This window comes from Lissotriton vulgaris, chromosome 2_2 (assembly GCF_964263255.1).
Source record: "Lissotriton vulgaris chromosome 2_2, aLisVul1.2, whole genome shotgun sequence".
NCBI classification, from domain to species: Eukaryota; Metazoa; Chordata; class Amphibia; order Caudata; family Salamandridae; genus Lissotriton; species Lissotriton vulgaris.
This window is the reverse complement of record NC_141688.1, coordinates 19773652-19793838: the sequence shown is the minus strand read 5'-3', so window position 1 is coordinate 19793838 and position 20187 is coordinate 19773652. Positions and strand designations below refer to the sequence as shown.

At 45.5% G+C, this 20187-nt stretch overlaps 1 protein-coding gene across 3 annotated transcripts in view; it reads right to left on the bottom strand.

Annotated features, from left to right (window-relative positions):
• Nucleotides 1-20187, bottom strand: part of AP3B2 (adaptor related protein complex 3 subunit beta 2) — a 412426-nt gene that overhangs the window by 120506 nt on the left and 271733 nt on the right. For all 3 annotated transcript variants that reach the window (XM_086959194.1, XM_086959192.1, XM_086959193.1), the window contains exons 14-16: nucleotides 13334-13443; nucleotides 7547-7723; nucleotides 3582-3768 (exon numbers count right to left, since the gene is read on the bottom strand). In XM_086959194.1, the coding sequence (XP_086815320.1) occupies nucleotides 3582-3768; nucleotides 7547-7723; nucleotides 13334-13443 (474 nt within the window). The remainder of the gene's footprint in view (nucleotides 1-3581; nucleotides 3769-7546; nucleotides 7724-13333; nucleotides 13444-20187) is intronic.

Sequence of the window (20187 nt, the reverse complement as noted above, 5' to 3'; positions counted from 1 at the left end):
TTCTGGCTTAATCCTGAGATTAACTCCATAGAGACCCATGGATTTCATCTCAGAATTAAATCAGTAAATTCTGTTGTTGAACTACAAGTGTAGAGTAGTGTTTTGCTTAGGTGCCAATGGATTTCAGGAAGGATAGCAGTGCTAGTGAAGAGTTGCTTTAATGTGTGCTATTCTGACGGAGATAATTGATTGGTGGTATCTCGATGGTTCTCTTGCATGTTAACTGACACAAAGTGCAAGATCAATGACACAAGGGACCCAGAAATATAATCCTGACATCTGCACCCAACTAAGATTATAGGAAAGTGGTTGTCTGCTGCAGTTTCATCCCCCCTCCCCACACACACACACCTTTTGCCACCTTTTTAGCTAATAGATGCAATGTTTTTACACTGACAGTGCACTGAGGCCTGCTAACCAGACCACATTACCAGTGCTCCTTCTCTAAAACAAGGTAAAGTCTAATTGTGCTACGATTAGCTAAGGACTTTAACAACCCTGTAAGACCCTAGTAAATTGTACACTAGGTACATAGGGCCTGGGTATTAAAGAAGGTCCCTAAGGACTGCAGCATATCTTAAGCCACTCTAAGGGACCCAAATTCAAATTCTACACAGACTGCCATTGCAGGCTGAGTGGCATTGTGCAAACACAACATGACACACTCCTGGGTGTCATGCCAAAGTCAGTGCATCTAATATATGTATGCCACCCCTACAGCAGGCCTTTGAGCCCTAAGGCAGGGTGCTTTATATTTCATGTGAGTACATATCTGCATGAGCAGATAGGCCCCTATGAAGTCTAGTTCTATTACTAGATATTGCAAGTGATCAGGGAAGCCATTTTAAATGCATGTGCTGGACAGTGGTGGAGCGTCACTGAAACATATGGTGCTTGGTATCAAAACAACTCGTAGTAATAAAACTCACACTGATTCCAGTGTTGGATTTATTAATGCATGCACTCAGAGGGTACCTTAGAGGTACATCGTGAAACTTACCAGCCATCTAGAGTGCTAGCTGACTGGTTCAGTCCAGCCTGCTGCCACAGAGGAGTTACCGACCCCCGGGGTGAAAGCCTTTGCTCTTAGGAAGTCAGGAACAATGCTTACTCTGGAGAGAGATCTTATCACCTCCTCTTCCAGAAGTGTTGGTAAAATTAGCATTCCAAGGCAGGGGGCTTTATAGAGCCAACTGCCTTTTGGTATGCAAGTCCGGCCTCTCTCACAGGAAAAAATGCCAACCCCCCTAACCTGGGCCATCAGGTGCCAGGACAGGTGGGAAAATTGGCTATGCAGAAGGCATGTTGGACTGCAAGGATGGACACACCTCTAGGGTGACTAGCTGGAAGGGAATGCGACCTTAGAGATTCCACCATATTGTGTGTGGGGGAATTAGGAAAAATTCTGGGACAGGGTAAGGCCCACTCCCCAAAGGAAGTGGTCATCTAGGGGGTGCAGTGACCCCAGGGGTAAACAGCCCACAGGCTTGTTATGCCCAGACAGGACACCAACGACGAGGAAGGCTGACCTGAAGGCCTAGGGACTTTAGGGTTAGTGAGAACCACTTAGTGAATGGTCCAGCTGTCCTGTTTACCTCTCTTCAGCAAACCAAGGATCAAAACGTACGTTTGTAACTGCTGCCAACCGATGCCTCAAAGCACCTACGCACCCGCACTCCAGGGCCAGAGTTCAATGGAGTAGATAGTGACAACAGGATCCCCAGGCTCACAAGAGCCAAGCCCATACTTGGGTTTGCCCAGACTGGACTTCCATCTGCAGGCCCCCTCCAACGACAAGAAGCTCCTGCACTGGAATCTGACCCCAAAAGACACCACTGCACCCAAGCCCCACAGCCCTAGGAGTAGAGGACCAAAGGTGTCCCTGCACGCCCGAGGATCTCAAGGGTTGAGCGCCCCTGTGGGCTCCCCCAGACTTGTCCCCTAGTACCAGTTTGCTGCCTCTTTGTAACTGGACCATTCTCCCATTGAAGTGAATGGGACACTCAACGCAGTGACATATTCTGGACCTGGATGCCCCAGAGCCTCCTGACATGACCTGTTGGTGTGGCCTTGGACCTTGCCCCATACTCACCTCAAGCCCAGAAGAGTAGGCCCTTAAGTTGCTGACAAGTGCCTGAATGCAATACATGTTTTCCTCCATAGGATACAATTGCAGGTCCATTTCTGAAAACGGTAAAAATGAATAACTTGAAAAGTACTAACCCGATTCCGATGATCTTTGTATCAAAATGTACATAAAAGTATGTGTTATTTTTATAAATTAGTATTGGATTTCTATATTGAATGTGTCTCATTTACTGCCTTTGTGTGTGTAATAAATGCTTGGAATTACCCTCTGATATGCCCAATTGCTCGCCCACACTACCACAAAAGAGAGCATTTGAAATGTCATTTGTTCCTCTGTAATTTCTTTGGGGTTTGCCTGGACTCTTTCACAGTATACCTCTTTTTGATATACAATATAGAGAGCCAGCTCCCTACAAAGATGGATTCTCCTTTTTGTGATTCATAATGGAATATATCCCTTTACTTCGAATGTGCTACAACGCATTCTGTTACAACGCGGTCGTTACAATGCGAACCAGTACATCGCAAGTTGTTTCAACGACTTGCTGTAGGGGGCACGCTGGACTTAGGAATAGTATAAATTACTATTCCTACTCCATTTTCCGCAACAGCAGGGAAGGTGTTGGATTGTAAATCCAACACAAGCGCACCCCCTACAGCAAGTTGTTGAAACGACTTGCGATGTAATGGTTCGCGTTGTAACAAAGCGGTCGTTGGAAAAAGCGCATTGTAATGGAATGAGCTGTAGAGCATTCGATGTAAACAATGTCTCCCTTCATAATGCAGTCTACCAATGACTGAGACAGTTTAAGTCAACACATGAATTCTGCAATGCATAATAATGCCACATCATGAATAGCTTCCTCCACTCACATAGTTATCCACTTTAACATAACTCTATTGTTATATTATCCTTACATACCTCCTAATCCATAATATTGGCAATCCTGGGACATCCCTAGGGACCATCGCCATCAAGAATAACCAACTCTTGTTTTGAAACATGCGAACCCCGACCTTTTCTTAATACTTTGTATGCCATCCTACACTGTAGTTCACATAGCACTGCTATACACATACCTGAAAGCATTTATTACATCTAAACACCCATCCTTTCTTTCATCAATCTGTCTGCATAATAGTAGATTGATGCATTTTCCCATCCATGTGCTCTTCCATTTATCTACCGCTGCACAAACCAAAGCAATAATTAAATGCTCAAACCCACACATTACTCATCCAACCACTAAAGCACGACAACAAATCCACAAAGACTGCCCATTTGATCTATCAAGGCAGCAGTGCAACATTTAGTAAAACCGGCCACACAAAGGGAAGGTAATCCTTAGAAATGCTAGAGTACTGATCCTCTCAAGGTCTGCTCAAGATAGATCTGCACCTGCGACTGAACATGAATGGAACACCATCATAATGGCCAACTTAAAAGGCTTTCTGAATAGGATAATGTTTACTTCGTCTTTAGGGGCATATACCTTTAAATGAGGATTCAAGGACAGGCGCTGGCTTCTGTGCCAGGAACAGCTTTTTAGCATATTTACTCAGAGCACCACTTTTATCCGTGGGAACGATCAGCTGGCGGATGAAACGAGCTCGGTCTCGGATATCATAGTTCTGATCATATTTAGCCAAGTTCAGCACATACTGGGTCAGCAGCTTGGTCTGTAATGAATAACAAGAGCACGGAAATGTAAATCAAGGGAGCGAACAATAAGGCTAGAGAATGCAGTGGAGATGAGCGGAAGACTAAGACACAAAAAAACAAGAAATGGAGGATAACAGAAAGGCGAAAAAGTGAGTAAGAACAAGCATGAAACAGTGAGAAGGAGGGAAAATAAATATTTAGGAATAAAAAGTAAACTTTTCCAAAAGAAAGTTGAAGAACATGCTCTATTCTACCTAAACACCTTCACAGGACATATGATACACCCACTGTCCTACAAATAGATTTCAAATGTATCAGCAGCATGCCCAAGAAGTCAACTAGAAAGGGCTAATTTGCTTCATATAACTTGGTCATGTAGAACTGTCAAAACATTCTAGGAAACGGTGCCCACTGTATTACAAGGTTCAGTGGGCAACATTATTACATTACACATTTAACTTGCATTGGGTTTGCATCCACACGTGAAAAAAGGCATATGGAAAATCAAATGACAGCAGTGGGTCTAACCTAAGCCAAAAGATGAAGGGCAATCTACTGGAAGCTGTCAGAGGGCCAAGGTGTTTGATCTCTGGCAAAAGGTATGCATGACTGCGGTCCTTACTGACCCTAAATTGAGAGATGAGCAAGAGAGAGATTTAAATCCCTCTGTATACGGGCTAAGTCTGAATTTTCTGTCTAACAGAATCTCTACCCAACACTAGGTGAAAGTGTATTATTTACCTGCAGACAATATGCACATGACATGTCTCTATCTATCAGAGTCTAATCATGGATATGTTACTTGTACTTCTTGCTATAACTGTTTTGCTGCGTTGAGAGTGAGTTTTTTTAAATTTCTGTCTTTTATAAAAAAGTTTTCGATAAAAAATAAGAGGAAGGTCAAATTGAGAGAGCAGGTGTAGACCACAAAAGAAGAATGAGACAGATAGAGATGGAGGTAGAAAAAAGACTCTGGTGGAGACAGTTTGAGAAGTTGTGGCGAGAGACAGATATATAATGAGACTGAGAAACAGTTAGGTTTGGACTCTTTACCTCAACATTTCTTATGGAGAAAGGCAGAAGGTTGCTGGAATTCCGTTTAAAATAATGCATAGAGTAAATACTTGAGAATATTTTCAAGAGAGGGCTTATGGATATTTATTAAACTATGAAGGGTCACTCTGGAAGCATTCTGCTTCAAAATGAAAGAATAAAGCTTGTACAGGAAAACATGTGTAATGGCAGGAGTCCTGGAGATTAGACACGATTGGTCTGGCTCTACATTTTGTGTAACTTGAATATAAATATAAGATAAACTCGAAAGAGCAATCAAAATATGAACACCTCTCTGATCTTTGAGGCTTGATGGTTTTCCAGAGGCTCCTAGACTCTATAAATGGATTTTGGTAGCCTCCGTCCAGCCTCAGTTCGTAGTGAACTTTTTTTAGACAGATATGGTACAGAAAACATAAAAGTAGGCAAATGTAAAATTTAATTAAGTTAGCATATAAGAACTCTATGTTGTGGAAAGGTAGATATTAATTTATGTATAGCCCAGAATACATATATCCTACACTGGACACCAGAATGTAAGTCTTCTTGGTGCTCAACCTGATGGCAATTTTATCTGACTATAGGATGATGATGGTAGCTATGATATTGTAGCAGTGTAAATAGGTAAATAGGTATTGAATGAAACATGATAGCCTGTTTGATCTAGTAATGGATATTAATTTGTGAAAATCGTCATCCTTTTAGCAATTTAGCAATTCTTTACCAATTCAAAATATTATTATGGTCTTATTTTAATACACAATATGTGGCCTATAAATGGTCTACTGGTAAAGAATCTGATTTTAAAAGTATGGAAATCTTACTTGAGTCAATTGGTTGAAGAATGGATCCTAGATTTGTTACTGTGTGTTAACTGGAGATAGTGCATATATGTATCTCAGCACTCAAGAAAATATATACTTAAGTATGCTTTTAAATAAAGGATCACTAGAGGTTGGATACATATATGCAAATCTAACGATTGGACTAATCCTTGCACAATGTTATAATTTTCACACTGCATTACTTTATCTATTTATGTCCAATAAAAACTTGTTTAGAAAAATTATTGGAGAAAAGATCCCATTCTAGCATACGCATTTTATGTTCTCACTTATACAGTTTGACCAGCTTTGCGTTTGTGGGCATAACTCTCAGCTTAAAACAGACAAAGCCAGGTGAAACGAACTCCAGAAATGCAAGACTACACCTACCGACCTTTAGAAAGATGGCAGTATGATGTCAACACTCGCCGTTCTCTCTCTGCATCACCTTTTACCCCAGAAAATGCAGTATATCCCTGGCTAGTTACCACTCAACTTTGCTGAGTGGTTGGTGATAGGTTGATTCTCATTGATATGTCTTTGAAACCTGCTAGCTGTGCTACCTTCTGCCAGGCTTGGCTTTTGATCTTTCTTGTAGTTAATGGGTTGCTCTATCCGTAAGCTATGTTCATTTGCCACCTGGGTAAAGCTATGTGTGCTGGACATGATGCAGAACGTCTTGGTGTCAGGGGCACACTGATCTCGTCAACATTGCCGCCTTTGAAGACAACATCACTGCTCGTGATCTAGAGAAGCTATGTGAGGATCTCTTGTAGTATTGAGGATCCATCCTTTTGCTGTAGGTAGGTCATGACACCCTCCCCTGGGCCTCTACTGCTCCCTCCACCACAAATGACTGTAGATGCAGCAAAGCTCCAAATGTTGCCACACAGACACTTCTTTCTGCCCAAAACCTACTCCAGATGCCTACAACATATTTTTACTACCCACACACACATATGTGCATGCACCTGGCGACTCCCTGAACTAATAAGTGGATGCTTTAGCATCTTCTTTCTAGTTACTCCTACTTGTGAAGAGTAACCCAGAGAAGCTTGGAAATATCAACAGGAATGAATTGGACGCAGGCTGGTTCATTTCAATCGATTCCATTAAAAAGAAAACATATCCATATAGCCTGGAGAAGCCCAGGTAGTGCAAAGTGCATCCTTTTTTTATTCTTGCCAGCAATCTGTCTCAAAGTGCTAAATCCTCACAATAACATATGGTGTGATCTGCTGGTTATGACTTTGATTTCAGCAAGTCCAACACAGCCATCGTTTCAAGCTCAGTAAACTGTGTGCCAATAAAATGGGCAACAGAAACAACTATTATTTACTGTGCTTAGAAGTAGCAGCATTGTGCAATGAATTAAGCTGTCCTTTTTAGCCAGTTACTGAAATCTATTTGTTCATCTAGTCCTCCATCCCTCTGGATTTGCACCAACATGTGAACCCATCTTGATGGCTGAAAGCCCCCTCTCCTAATGAGTCTCATGACCTTGTCTTTTACCTGCTACACTTCTAAGTGCTAGGATGCCCCATGGGTCCAGCAGTCCTCTTTAAACTACTGATGACAATGATGATCTTGAAAAGACAAACATTGGCCATCAGCCTACACATCATGAATGCACAGAATGTGCAGCAATACGTCATATGGGGTCTTCACATTGCTATACACTGCCCTTGATTGTTTTCTCTTCTCTAGACTTTCCATCTGGCTCAGACAAATGATGAATGCAATCACACGGAGTCGATGTAACCACAGTGTGCTGCTGAACACAAGTAATACTGAAGTGGAATTTTTGATCTAATATCTCCCCTTGCTTGGCTGTGAATAAATACATAGTGGACCAGACTGGCATATACCCTATTGCTAATCAACTGCAGCAGAAGTCCTAGAAGGGCACTACTCTTACCTGCTTGGAATTGGTAAGGTACAGCTTGGCCGCAAGGTTGATGACCTGAAGCTTGACGATATCCTCTTCATTAGTAAAAGACTTCGCCATCTTGCGCAGGACATCAGGGGCAATCTTGGGGACATGCTCACAGTACTCTCCGATTAACCACACAATGCTGGCCCGGGCCATTGGCACCTTGATAGGCAAATATAGCCACACGTAAATATGCAGAGACAGGAATGGATAAACACTAATGTCTATTTATAGGGATAATTATGAGCACAGAAACATGTACAAACACGAATACAAAAAAATCAACACACATAGCCAATGGTCGATACACAAACACCTATACAAACTTGCAAACATTAGTAGTAGTTTTTCTGTTTTGGGAGCAAGTGAACGTGAAGTGTTGTACCTCTTCTGTGTGTAAGCTCTTATTTGATTTTGAAGGAAGATTTGTGTTTCTTACACTTTTGTGCTGTGTGATAGAAACCTACTTCCCTCTTCAAATATCCCTCGTACTGTATTGCTTCCTACCCGTCCCAAATTGTCTGTAAAAGTACAGCAACATGGATACTTTTTCAGGTAATGCTGAAGGGCAGATTTTAAGGGCTATTTTTGTTACGTTGAGCCTACGAGACAGCAGAAGCGGTCTGATTCCAAAAGACCTACTGTGACCTTACCGTGGGCTTACCGCCCGCCGATTGCTTACCATTGGTTTGTATTATTGTCACGGTCATATGCTTGCTCCTTATTCAATGGCTTGCCTTCCTTTTTTTTGGTTGTACTCCCTTGGAGCATAACTCTATACTATCCTTTTGATAGGGCAACCCTTATCCTTCCACCATCCACATTCAGGTAACTACTTGTTTCCATTCAGCACTTCATGAGTGTGCATGTGTTTACTAGCTCTCTTCCTCTTGCTCTGCTTCCCCCCTCAAACAAACGCCCTGTGCTGTCTAGCTCATCATCCCTCCTAGCCAGTCTGCAAAAGCAGATCAACAGCAATATTTTTGCAGGGAATATGAATGATTGGAATACATTAAGGGTTGTTATAGTTGTATCTCTTGCATTCCACATATAGCACAACAGCACAAGCTTAAGCACACAAGCCTTTTATGGTGTTGGGGGAAGGGCATATGCTGCACTCACACAGTTGGTGTCTGAGACAGAAGTTATACCTAGCATGGCAAAGCTCCTGAAGGCCTATAAATCTGTTCCATGATTAATACAGCGGGCGAAATAGTTGAATACTGTGGATATTAGGTCCTGGCCTGGCAAGTACTTTCCTTTACATTGTGACACTTCGATTATTCTTTTTAAATTCCATTTAAAGTTTCCTGAGTGAAACATATTTCAAACACACACCATGTCATTTATAAAGATTGAAAGCATCAACTTGAAATTTACAGTTTTGAGATACCATAAGATGTGTGTTTGCTTTTGTCTAGTATTTTGGTATGTTTTTCTATTACTATTTTTTAAAATAATACTTTACAGACCAACACTGTCATAGCCAACAGCTCAGCATTCAGATTATTATAATATATTATTATTATTATAAGCACTGCTTGTTTCTTTTTCATTCAGCACTCCGTTGAAGTGTCTGTGTTTTCTAGCTCTCTCTTGTGGTGCTTCGCCCCTCAAGTGCCATTTATAAAGACTAAAAATACTGAATTCAATGTACAGTTCTGAAATACGATATGCATTTGATTTTCCTCTAGTATTTTGAATTTTCCATTAATTAAAAAAAAATAGTTTACAGACATACATGCACAACACCAACAGCTCAGCAATGAGGTTAGAAAGATGAGACCAATGCGTCTTAATGTGTGCGTTGGAATCTGCAGTTTTCTGTATGTGTAAGGAAACTTTGGTGGGTGAGTGTGGGGTGATTTGAGCCTGCTTGTATTTTGTTGTATTTGGGTTTTTTGTGTGAGCGAACTCTAGATTTTATTGTACCTATGCAGGTTAGTGAATTATGGTCGCTCCTGTACATGTGTGAAGTGTGGAGGTTGAACTTAAAGTGAGTTTGTGCTGTACTGGTTGCGTTTCTGAAAGCAAGGCTAGGCCTGTGCTCTTCCAGTTGTATGTGTGTTCTAGGAAGTTAGATTTTATTTGTGAACTCTAAAGACGCTTGGTTTGGCTTACACTGTAAGAACATAAACGTCGAAAAGATTGGATTTAAGAGTTTCGAATTATTATGCCATTTTACATCACTGTAATGCATTTCATCAGAGACCAGCATTAGTTTATTGCATCTATATTTAGGCTGTATGCTTCTTTGGAGGAGTTATTTATTTATTTGATATTTACTGTGTAAGTTTTAAATATCTGGAATATTTATTGTGCAAGTTTTCAATAACTGTTTCGGCACTTAGCTAATAAAGTTTGACTATACAAGATTTCTTTTTTTAAATTTCAGCAGCCACGGCCCGTGCAGGTAAGAGTGGTGGGCCGGGTGAGTGGGGGATTTGACAGGCGACGAGGGAAAATTAATTGCTTAATTTCCCCTCATCATCGTTCGTCGAAATCATGGGTTATGTAGGTCGTGTCTGCACATTGTAATAAGGAAATATGTAAAAACACCCAGGATGAATGCAGCAGCCTCCTGGAGGAGGGCAACAGCTCTGCAGATATGGCCTGGCGAGGTGATGTATTACAATCTGGGGTAAAGTGGGAGAGAAACAGACTGGTGCTTGGATGTACAGATTAAAAGCATGTTCGGTCTCAGAGTGGTTCATTTGAATGTATTGCTCATAATATCCCATTTGCCCAAATGAGCCCATCCCTTTATTTGCGGCATCATTGGAGAAAAGTCGGGCAGGAAGTGGGGAGGAAGAAAGTACAGCTGTATATATATCCTATCATTAAGATTCACCACCTGGGTGCATGCAGGGCACTGCAAGATTACGTATGTGGCTCTGGAACATCATCCCCCACCCAAATCATACTCCTCATCAGTGTGGTGTGATGATGCAGGAGAGTGAATAGAAGAAGATATAGGTTCTACATATGGATTAACAGGAAAGGAAGAAGGTGAAGGAGAGGAAGGGTGCATTGGAGAAGTTGTACAGTCCTTTTGGGCAGGGACCACCGGTGTAAGTGGTGTGTCTGCTGGTCTCTTCTTATAAGGGATTGCTTCCACATGTCCAGTTTTTGGATTAATATGGACTTTTTTCTGTCTAGGATCTGGTCTAAACAGTACTTCCTCTTCTATAATCTTCTTCGGCGTCGATTTTTTCGGAGCCGTTAGAGGTTGTTTAGTACTTTTTGCCTTATGAGGAGTAGTTGAGTCTTTTAGCAATGTTTTCGGTGTTGAATGTTGTTTAGCCTTATCTGGGGTCTTCGGTACCGGTATTAGAGGTTTCGGCGTGGAGACAGGTTTTGCTGGACCTGTGGCGCCGGAAACTGGCTTCCCCTCTTTGTTTTTTGAACCGGAAGGTTTCGGAGTCGAAGCTTTCGGGTTTGGTAAAGTTTTTGTCTTTGGCGCCGATGATACGGGTGCCAAAGTGTCTGTCTTTAGGCGCCGAAGGTTTTTTTTTCGGTGCCGACGAATCCTTCGGTGTCGAAAGATGTTTCGGTGCCAATGGAGGAGTGTAACTGGCACATGGTGTTTCTTCGGTGCCGAGGCACCGGAAGGCGTATTCTCTTTCGCCGGGCCCAAAGGCGGGGCGTTAAAGGGTAAATGTCGGTCTCGACTGGGCCCCATGGGCGGAGTGCTGACCGTTGCCTTCTGTTTGGGTAATGTCTGTTGTGCAGGGGCAGATGTACTCACGGGTTGTCGAGACGGGATCGAATCGTCCGAATCCTCTGCCCCCGATATTATTTGGAGATCAGGCGAATCCTCCTCTGCGCCGAGTGGAGCATCGTCCTCGGAGATATCTTTGATTGGATATTCGTCCTCGGAGACGTCTTCTTCGAAGATCTCCTCTTCAAAGATGGCCTCCGGTGCTGGTGCTGATCTTCTCATTTCGTGTTGACGGGCCCTCCGATCTCGAATTGTTTTCTTCGATCTGAAGGAGGCACAGGCAGTGCAGGTCGACTCGTCGTGTTCTGGCGAGAGACAGAGGTTGCAAACCTCGTGATGGTCGCTATGAGGGAATTTTGCTCGACATACCGGGCATCTCTTGAATGGAGTTCTTTCCATGAGGCGTAGGCCGCATGGCGCCGATGGGCCCAACGGCCCGCGTCGACGCACCGGAATGTAGCTGGTGATGTCGAAAGTCTATTCGATGTCGAAAGAAGTTTCTTTGAAGTTTCTCGCTTCGAAAAAGCAGAAAAATTATTTTTCTAGCCGGAGCGGAAAACTTTCATCCGAACCCAGTGGCGGAAAAAAACTATCTGAGGATGGATTCGATGACCATGCGCAGTATTGTCCAAGGGAGGAGTCACCTATCTCGTGACTACAAAAGACTTCTTCCAAGAAGACAACAACCTGCAATCATCCGAGCCCAACACCAGGTGGCGATCTATTGCTAAACGTAGGATCTGCAGCTCATATGCCACGAACATTTATTTTCTATCTATGACTGGCAGGTTTTTCCTCGCGGTCAAAGACAGAAAAAAATAATCACCAGGGGTGTCATTAAGCTCCCACTTTAGCAGCTTGTGAGGGAGTTAGGGGGTGAGTGTCACTTCTATGTAACATGAAACAGTTACTTTTTTATGGCTTCTTTGACATTTTACGTTGACATAGATCGGAGACTCTGGTCTAAAAGAAGCTCTTAAACATAATTTCTTGCAGTGGAGGGACGGGAGGAAGGGAGGGAGGGATGGAGAGAGAGTAATCGGGAAAAGATGTCTTATGGATGACGGCCAAGATGGACGGAAAGGAGGAGTGAGACAGAAGGATGGAAAGAGGATGAAGAGATGGATGGTGGGCGCAGAGATGGGTGAAGGGATAGATGGAGAAAATGGTGGATGGATGAGGGTTAGGTGGAGAGAAAGGTGAATGAGAAACAGTGAATGAAGGAGAGAAGAGCTAGAGTGATGAATGGAAAGAAAGAGTGAAGGTTGCACGGATGGATGGATGGTGAGAAGGAAGCATAGACGTTGGATGAAAAAGGAATGAAGAAAATACAAAAAAGAAAGATGGGAATAAGGAAGGATTATAAAAAGAAAGATGGAGAGAAGGAAGGATGGGAAACAAAGGATGATGGGTGGAAAACAGTACAAAAAATATAGTAAGGAAGAAGGAAAGCAAGATGTAAAAAGACAGAAGGGTGGATAAACAGAAGGACAAAAGACTGATAGAAGGATGCAGACAAGAAGGAAAGGACATTTTAAGTATTCGAAAAATCCCATGATTGGTGCAATCTCCTAAATAACTTCTGGGTTTTCTTGCTTCATCTACTTGCCCTGCGCTATTTGGGACATGATTCATAGCGGGTGGTATTTTACTTTTCTGGCTACTCTGTTGGCCATCTCACCATCAGCCTTTACAGGGTGGGCGGTCTGATGGCTGTGCCCCAATGGCCCCTACTTCATCGGGGCTGTTGGAGTAAGTTTTCTGACAGCAGAGTGAATGAGCGCAGGGCAGTCCATCTGACTCCGAACTGAGCAAGGGTTTGGTGGACAGGGTACTCGGTCGCGTTTATGGAGCTCTGTGATTGGCTTGCTGTGCTTGCATGAAGCTTGGGCAGTTGCGGTCAGTATTGCACCTGTTGTGAGTATGAGAGAAGCTGGCACTTCAAATGTTCATACACACTCTGCAGTGTGTGTGTGTGTGTGTGGTGAGCTTGGACAGCGGCTTCCTATCCTGCATCTGTTTATGGATGGATGGAGCGCATAATGACGTACCTGTATGTTGTCTGCCAACTTGGCCATGTGCTTGATGATCTCACTGTGCTGGGACGGCTGCATTTGTAGGAGTTTCTTGATGACCACGACAGACTCTGCCACCACCAGTTCTACATGAGACAGAAAGACACCCTTCACATGTAGAGGCTGTTTAGTATTCACACACAGTGCATGAAAGTCTGCACTCCTCTTCAGCATCCCAGCATGCACCACCATTCGCCAACGTCTGCACTCCTCTTCAGCATCCCTGCATGCACCACCATTAGCCAACGTCTGCACTCTTCTTCAGCATCCCTGCATGCACCACCATTCTCCAAAGTCTGCACTCCTCTTCAACATCCCTGCATGCACCACCATTATCCAAAGTCTGCACTCCTCTTCAGCATCCCTGCATGCACCACCATTCGCCAACGTCTGCACTCATCTTCAGCATCCCTGCATGCACCACCATTCGGCAACGTCTGCACTCCTCTTCAGCATCCCTGCATGCACCACCATTCGCCAACGTCTGCACTCCTCTTCAGCATCCCTGAATGCACCACCATTAGCCAACGTCTGCACTCCTCTTCAGCATCCCTGCATGCACCACCATTCGCCAACGTCTGCACTCCTCTTCAGCATCCCTGCATGCACCACCATTAGCCAACGTCTGCACTCCTCTTCAGCATCCCTACATGCACCACCATTCGCCAATGTCTGCACTCCTCTTCAGCATCCCTGCATGCACCACCATTCTCCAAAGTCTGCACTCCTCTTCAGCATCCCTGCATGCACCACCATTTGGCAACGTCTGCACTCCTTTTCAGCATCCCTGCACGCTCCACCATTCTCCAAAGTCTGCACTCCTCTTCAGCATCCCTGCATGCACCACCATTCTCCAAAGTCTGCACTCCTCTTCAGCATCCCTGCATGCACCACCATTCGCCAACGTCTGCCCTCCTCTTCAGCATCCCTGCATGCACCACCATTCTCCAAAGTCTGCCCTCCTCTTCAGCATCCCTGCATGCACCACCATGTTCCAAAGTCTGCCCTCCTCTTCAGCATCCCTGCATGCACCACCATTAGCCAACGTCTGCACTCCTCTTCAGCATCCCTGCACGCTCCACCATTCTCCTTTCTATCAAGCTCTACACCCTTCAGGGAGATCTTCCCACCTACCCAGCACACCCTACATGGAAGCCCATGAGCCTTTGAAAACGAGTGTCCTTGTTTTTCAGGAATGTAGTGCATCCTCCACCCCCCATATATGGAATCATGGAAGTGGGCTAGGAGGTATGGAAGAGAAGTTTGGGGTGGTCATGATTTACTCCCTCATTTGCCATTTTCTGGTGCACCGGAGACCCAGCTAATGTTTCCCATCCCTCTTTACTTTAGGCTTCAGAAGGAATTTTTGGGGGTGATAAGGATGGGATGAGATAGTGGGCATGCAGGCTACTTTATGGAACCAGAAAATGGAAACAATTTTTAACAAATGTTGGCTGCAGGTGGGACAGATTTGTAAGGTTTGGAGAGTATAAATGCATGTAGGTTCAAGTTACAACCCAACCCTGCTGCCCCCAAGTTTGATGGGGGTGCAGCAGGGTTGGGTTGTAACTTGAACATGGGAGCTAGAGCTGATCTATGATGATCTTGTAAGGAATACAGGGGATATATAAAAACATAAAACTGGGAGGCAGCGGTCACATAAAAGTTAAAGGGAAGGTGACGTGTGGACAGGCAAATTGACAAACGTTGGGGTAAAGGGGAATGTAAGCTATTAAAAGGATGGTTGGGTGGGTATGTGTGGGAGATTTAGGTGTGAATGGCTGGTCGGTATTATAGTGTATTAGTAAAGATAAGTGATATTAGGTTGCAAGGCATTTCCATTGTTTGTTAATGTTAGCACAGACTCATCTATCATGGTTGTGCAGTCTCGCCTGACATCCTACACAGAAGCTTACTCTATGCCCAAGCAGTCCATTGACAGATGTTCACTCTCCTATTAAGAATACTCTACATGGACACCCAACGGTATATCATTCACCTCCCTCTTTTATCTGATGCTGCTCTTGTGCACTGTAAGACAAGGCATTGTGCCAATGCTGGGATATAAATCGCTGTATGAATTTGTATTGAACACTTTAAAATAAATACAAAAATATTTATATGCCGCAAACCTAGCTGTAGACAAATACCGCTGTCTATTTGTCTACAACGATGACAGGGGGTTCAAAAATAAGGTTTAAGATGCCTGTGTTGCACATTTAATTGACATTGGCAAGACATAAAATATGAAGGGCAGCAAGATTTAGGATCTCATTAAGAGTAATGCTGAAAAAGGATGGTAATTTCCACACCCACCCAAACGGATCAGCAGCCCCTCCACCACACAGCACCTTTAGACCTTCACGGGTGAGTGGCCGCACTTTACAAACCCCTTATTGACTGACCTATTTCTAGTGACCTGTATTATATATATATATTTTAGAATACCATAATCATCTGATCTTACTAGGGATATCTAAGGTGTTTTAAACACCAATAGGTAACTGGTGACTCCTACGTATTAGATATAAATAGAAGAGCTTAGTAAGGATAGATATGATCCCTACTTGTACTGAATGAAGTTACACAAGTGTTAATAACACCAGTTGTGCTAAAGTCACTGAAAAAGCCATCAATACCCAACACACAGACCAACTTGAACTCCATCAAGACCTAGACAGCTCTCATTCAGGCTTTCACGCCAATCACAGCACAGTAACAACCCTGAAACCACCGATGACATCAGAAGCATTCTCGACCAAGGAGCAAAGACTGCACTCGTCGTTCTCGACCTCTCTGCAGCTTATGATACTGTCTCCGACAAGTCACTCATTATAAAGTTTCAGCACTTGGGTATCTGCGGACCGGCCCTCAAGTAGATATCCTCCTTCCCCACAGACAGAAATTCCTGAGTAAGTCACCCCCCCCCCCCCCCCCCCCTCCAATACCTCAAAACCGAATAAACACATCTGTGGAGTCCCTCAAGGATCGTCTCTCAGCCTAACACTCTCCAACATCTACATGAAACCCTTCGGCGACATCGTCAGAGCCCACAGCATCAACAGAGTATCCTACGCTAATGGCACGCAGGCCCTCCTCTACCTTACCGACTCACCCAGCACCACCAAGGCAAACTTCACAAACTGCATGAGAAACTTTACTGCTTGGATGAAAAACAACTGTCTCCAACTCAACACAGACAAAACCGAAGTCCTAATCTTCTGCAACATCCACTCTCCCTGGGACACCTCTTGGTGGACCTCTGATCTTGGCCTCGACCCCACCCCTGCAGACTATGCCAAATACCTCAAGATCATCCTTGACACCAATCTCTCCATGAGCAGACAGATCAACGCCATCTCCTTATAATGCTACCATATCCTGCAAATGCTACGCAAGATTTCAAGTGGATCCCACTAAACACCAGATGAAGAGTCACCACCCAGAAATGCCCTCTATGAAGGAATCCTAGCCCATGTCCTACACAGACCCTAAACCACCAAGATTGCTGCTGCCAGACTCACCCTGAGCATCCCGTGAAATAACCACATCTTGCCACACCTCAACAATCACCACTAGTTCCCAGAACAGGCAAGGTGTAATTTCAAGCTACTCACCCACACCTACAAAGCTCTCCACAACAACGGTCCAGCTTACCTCATCCACCGCCTTAACTTCTACCAACCCACCAGACACATTTGATCTGCATCCCAGGCAAGAGCACACCTCCCTTGTATCAAGAAGACCAAAAGCAGAGGACGCTCCTTCTCATACCTCGCAGGTAAGACCTAGAACAACCTCTCGAAACACCTCAGAACCTCCTTCTACCCAATGGACTACCGGAAGAACCTAAAGAAATGGCTCTTCCAGACGAAACAGGCAAGATATCCTCCTCTCCCTCAGCCCTGTCCTATTTAGCACCTGGAAAGCCTCACAGGTGATTCGCTGTGCTCTACAAATTCTCCTTAACATAATATAACATAACATATGAAGGAAAGTGCCTCATTCTGACATGGCCACTTCACTTTTTGCCAGATATTTGATGAGAATTTGACTGGAAGTGCACTGGGTTCCTGCTAACCACGTCCCCAGTGCCAGATCTCTTTCCGAAAACTGTACAATTGTTTCCCCAATTGGCAATTCCTGTAGCACTCTCTGTAAGTCCCTCGTTGATGGTACCGCTGGTACCAAGGTCAAGGAGGATAAAGAGGGTCCTTTGGAGCTGCAGCACAAATTGTGCCACCCTAAAGGACCCCTCACCAAACACCTACAGACTGCCATTACAGGCTGCATGTCTTGGTGCCGACAAAAGTGAAAACACGACATGGCGCACACCCCTGTGTACCATGCACATAGACACTGCATGAAGTATAGGTAAGTTGCCCCTATTGCTGGCCTTACAGCCCTAGGGCATGGCGCACTATACAATATGTGTGGAAATATCTGCATGAGCAGATATGCACCTGTGCTGGTCAGTTCTGTTGCTGCCAGTACAAGTGACCAGGGCAGCTATTTTAAGTAAATGTGTAGTATAATAGTAAAAACGAGTTCACCTGCTACATGATGGCTTCACTGAAACCCTCGATATTTGGTATCTAAATATCTAATATCAATAAGCCCACCAGAATTCCAGTGTTGGGTTTATCAATACATGCACCCAGAGGGCATCTTAGAGGTACCCCCGTAAAACCTACCAATGACTGGTGTGTTCACGGACTATCCTTAGCCAGCTTGCCACCCCAGGCGCATTTCTGGCCCGAAGGTTGAAGGCCTTCGCTCTAAGGAGGTCAGGAACAAAGCCTGCTAAGGCAGAGTGTGTTTACACCCCCTACCACAGGATGACCTGTGAATCAGCATGTCAAGGCCCACTACTTTTAGTATGCAATTCTGGCACCCCTCACAGAAAAGGATGCTGACCCCCTTGACCAGGGTCCATTAGACACCTGGACAAGGCGGGAAAATTAGAAGCTAGAGAGGCGGGTACACCTTCAGGCTAGTTCCTCCCCTAATGTGGCCTACCTGAAGTGAAGATGACATTTCTGAGTCTGTCATCTTGGTGATGACAGATTTAGGAACTCTAGGACAAAGGAAGTGGTCATATATGTTATACTGAATTTGTAGTGCGCACTGTTACTCAGGAGTGTCCTGGCGCGATAGAGAGCTGGGGTAGAGTCAGATTCATGTTAGTTTAACTTGTCAGCACACCACAGTGACTCGCAGTCAGCCCCCAGCGCTCAAGCGAGTCCCGTAGGAGCTGCCACCACCTACATCTATATAGGGGGCATAGTGACCACAGGGGTAGGTAGACATTGGCTACTACTCTGCACTGCCCTAACTCCCCCAAGTTCAGTATTTAGGGACGCCCTGGTTCCAGGAAAGCAGATCCTGACAACCAAAAGAAGGACTGAAGAACCGCAAAAAGCAAGAACTGAAGATGCAATTGACTTGGCACCAACACTGCCGGCCTGTTCGCCTATTTTCACAATTGCGTAAAATTTGTCTCACCCTACAAGCTGCTGATCCTCCAAACCCTGGGAGGACTGTCAGCACTTCTCCAAAGACTCAGGAACTCTCATTGAGCAGCGGAGCTGTTCCCCATGCATCCTGGAGGTACCAAAGACCAAACTGTGAAGGCTCCAGACTACAAAGACCGGGGGGCGGGGGGGGGAAATAGAAAGAAAGGGGGTCTGCTGTACCTTCCCAGAGGGACGCTGCAATTGGTTTCCTTGCTCGCCAGTCCTGCCTGTTTGCTCGTCTCCCTCCCGCTGCCGCACCAAACACGCCTGAGCGGCCGCCGAGCGGAGGGGGACCAGGGCCACAGACCAAAAGTCCCAGCCTGCACAGAGGCTGAAGCCGACGACGCCCATACTTCCAGCGCCAGGAGGCGCATAAGAGGGAGAGCTACCCCTGTGGAGCGGGGGGAAAAATAGAAAGCAAGGGGGTCTGCTGTACCTTCCCCGAGGGACGCTGCAATTGGTTTCCTTGCTCGCCTGTCCTGCCTGTCTGCTCGTCTCCCTCCCGCTGCCGCACCAAACACGCCTGAGCGGCCGCCGAGCGGAGGGGGACCAGGGCCACAGACCACAAATCCCAGTCTGCACAGCGGCGGAAGCCGACGACGCCCATACTTCCAGCGCCAGGAGGCGCATAAGAGGGAGAGCTGCCCCTGTGGAGCGGGGGGGAAAATAGAAAGAAAGGGGGTCTGTTGTACCTTCCCCGAGGGACGCTGCAATTGGTTTCCTTGTTCGCCTGTCCTGCCTGTCTGCTCGTCTCCCTCCCGCTGCCACACCAAACACGCCTGAGCGGCCGCCGAGCAGAGGGGGACCAGGGCCACAGACCACAAGTCCCAGCCTGCACAGCGGCGGAAGCCGACGACGCCCATACTTCCAGCGCCAGGAGGTGCACTAGAGGGAGAGCTGCCCCTGTGGAGCGGGAGGAAAAATAGAAAGAAAGGGGGTCTGCTGTACCTTCCCCGAGGGACGCTGCAATTGGTTTCCTTGCTCGCCTGTCCTGCCTGTCTGCTCGTCTCCCTCCCGCTGCCGCACCAAACACGCCTGAGCGGCCGCCGAGCGGAGGGGGACCAGGGCCATAGACCACAAGTCCCAGCCTGCACAGCGGCGGAAGCCGACGACGCCCATACTTCCAGCGCCAGGAGGTGCATAAGAGGGAGAGCTGCCCCTGTGGAGCGGGGGGAAAAATAGAAAGAAAGGGGATCTGCTGTACCTTCCCCGAGGGACGCTGCAATTGGTTTCCTTGCTCGCCTGTCCTGCCTGTCTGCTCGTCTCCCTCCCGCTGCCGCACCAAACACGCCTAAGTGGCCGCCGAGCGGAGGG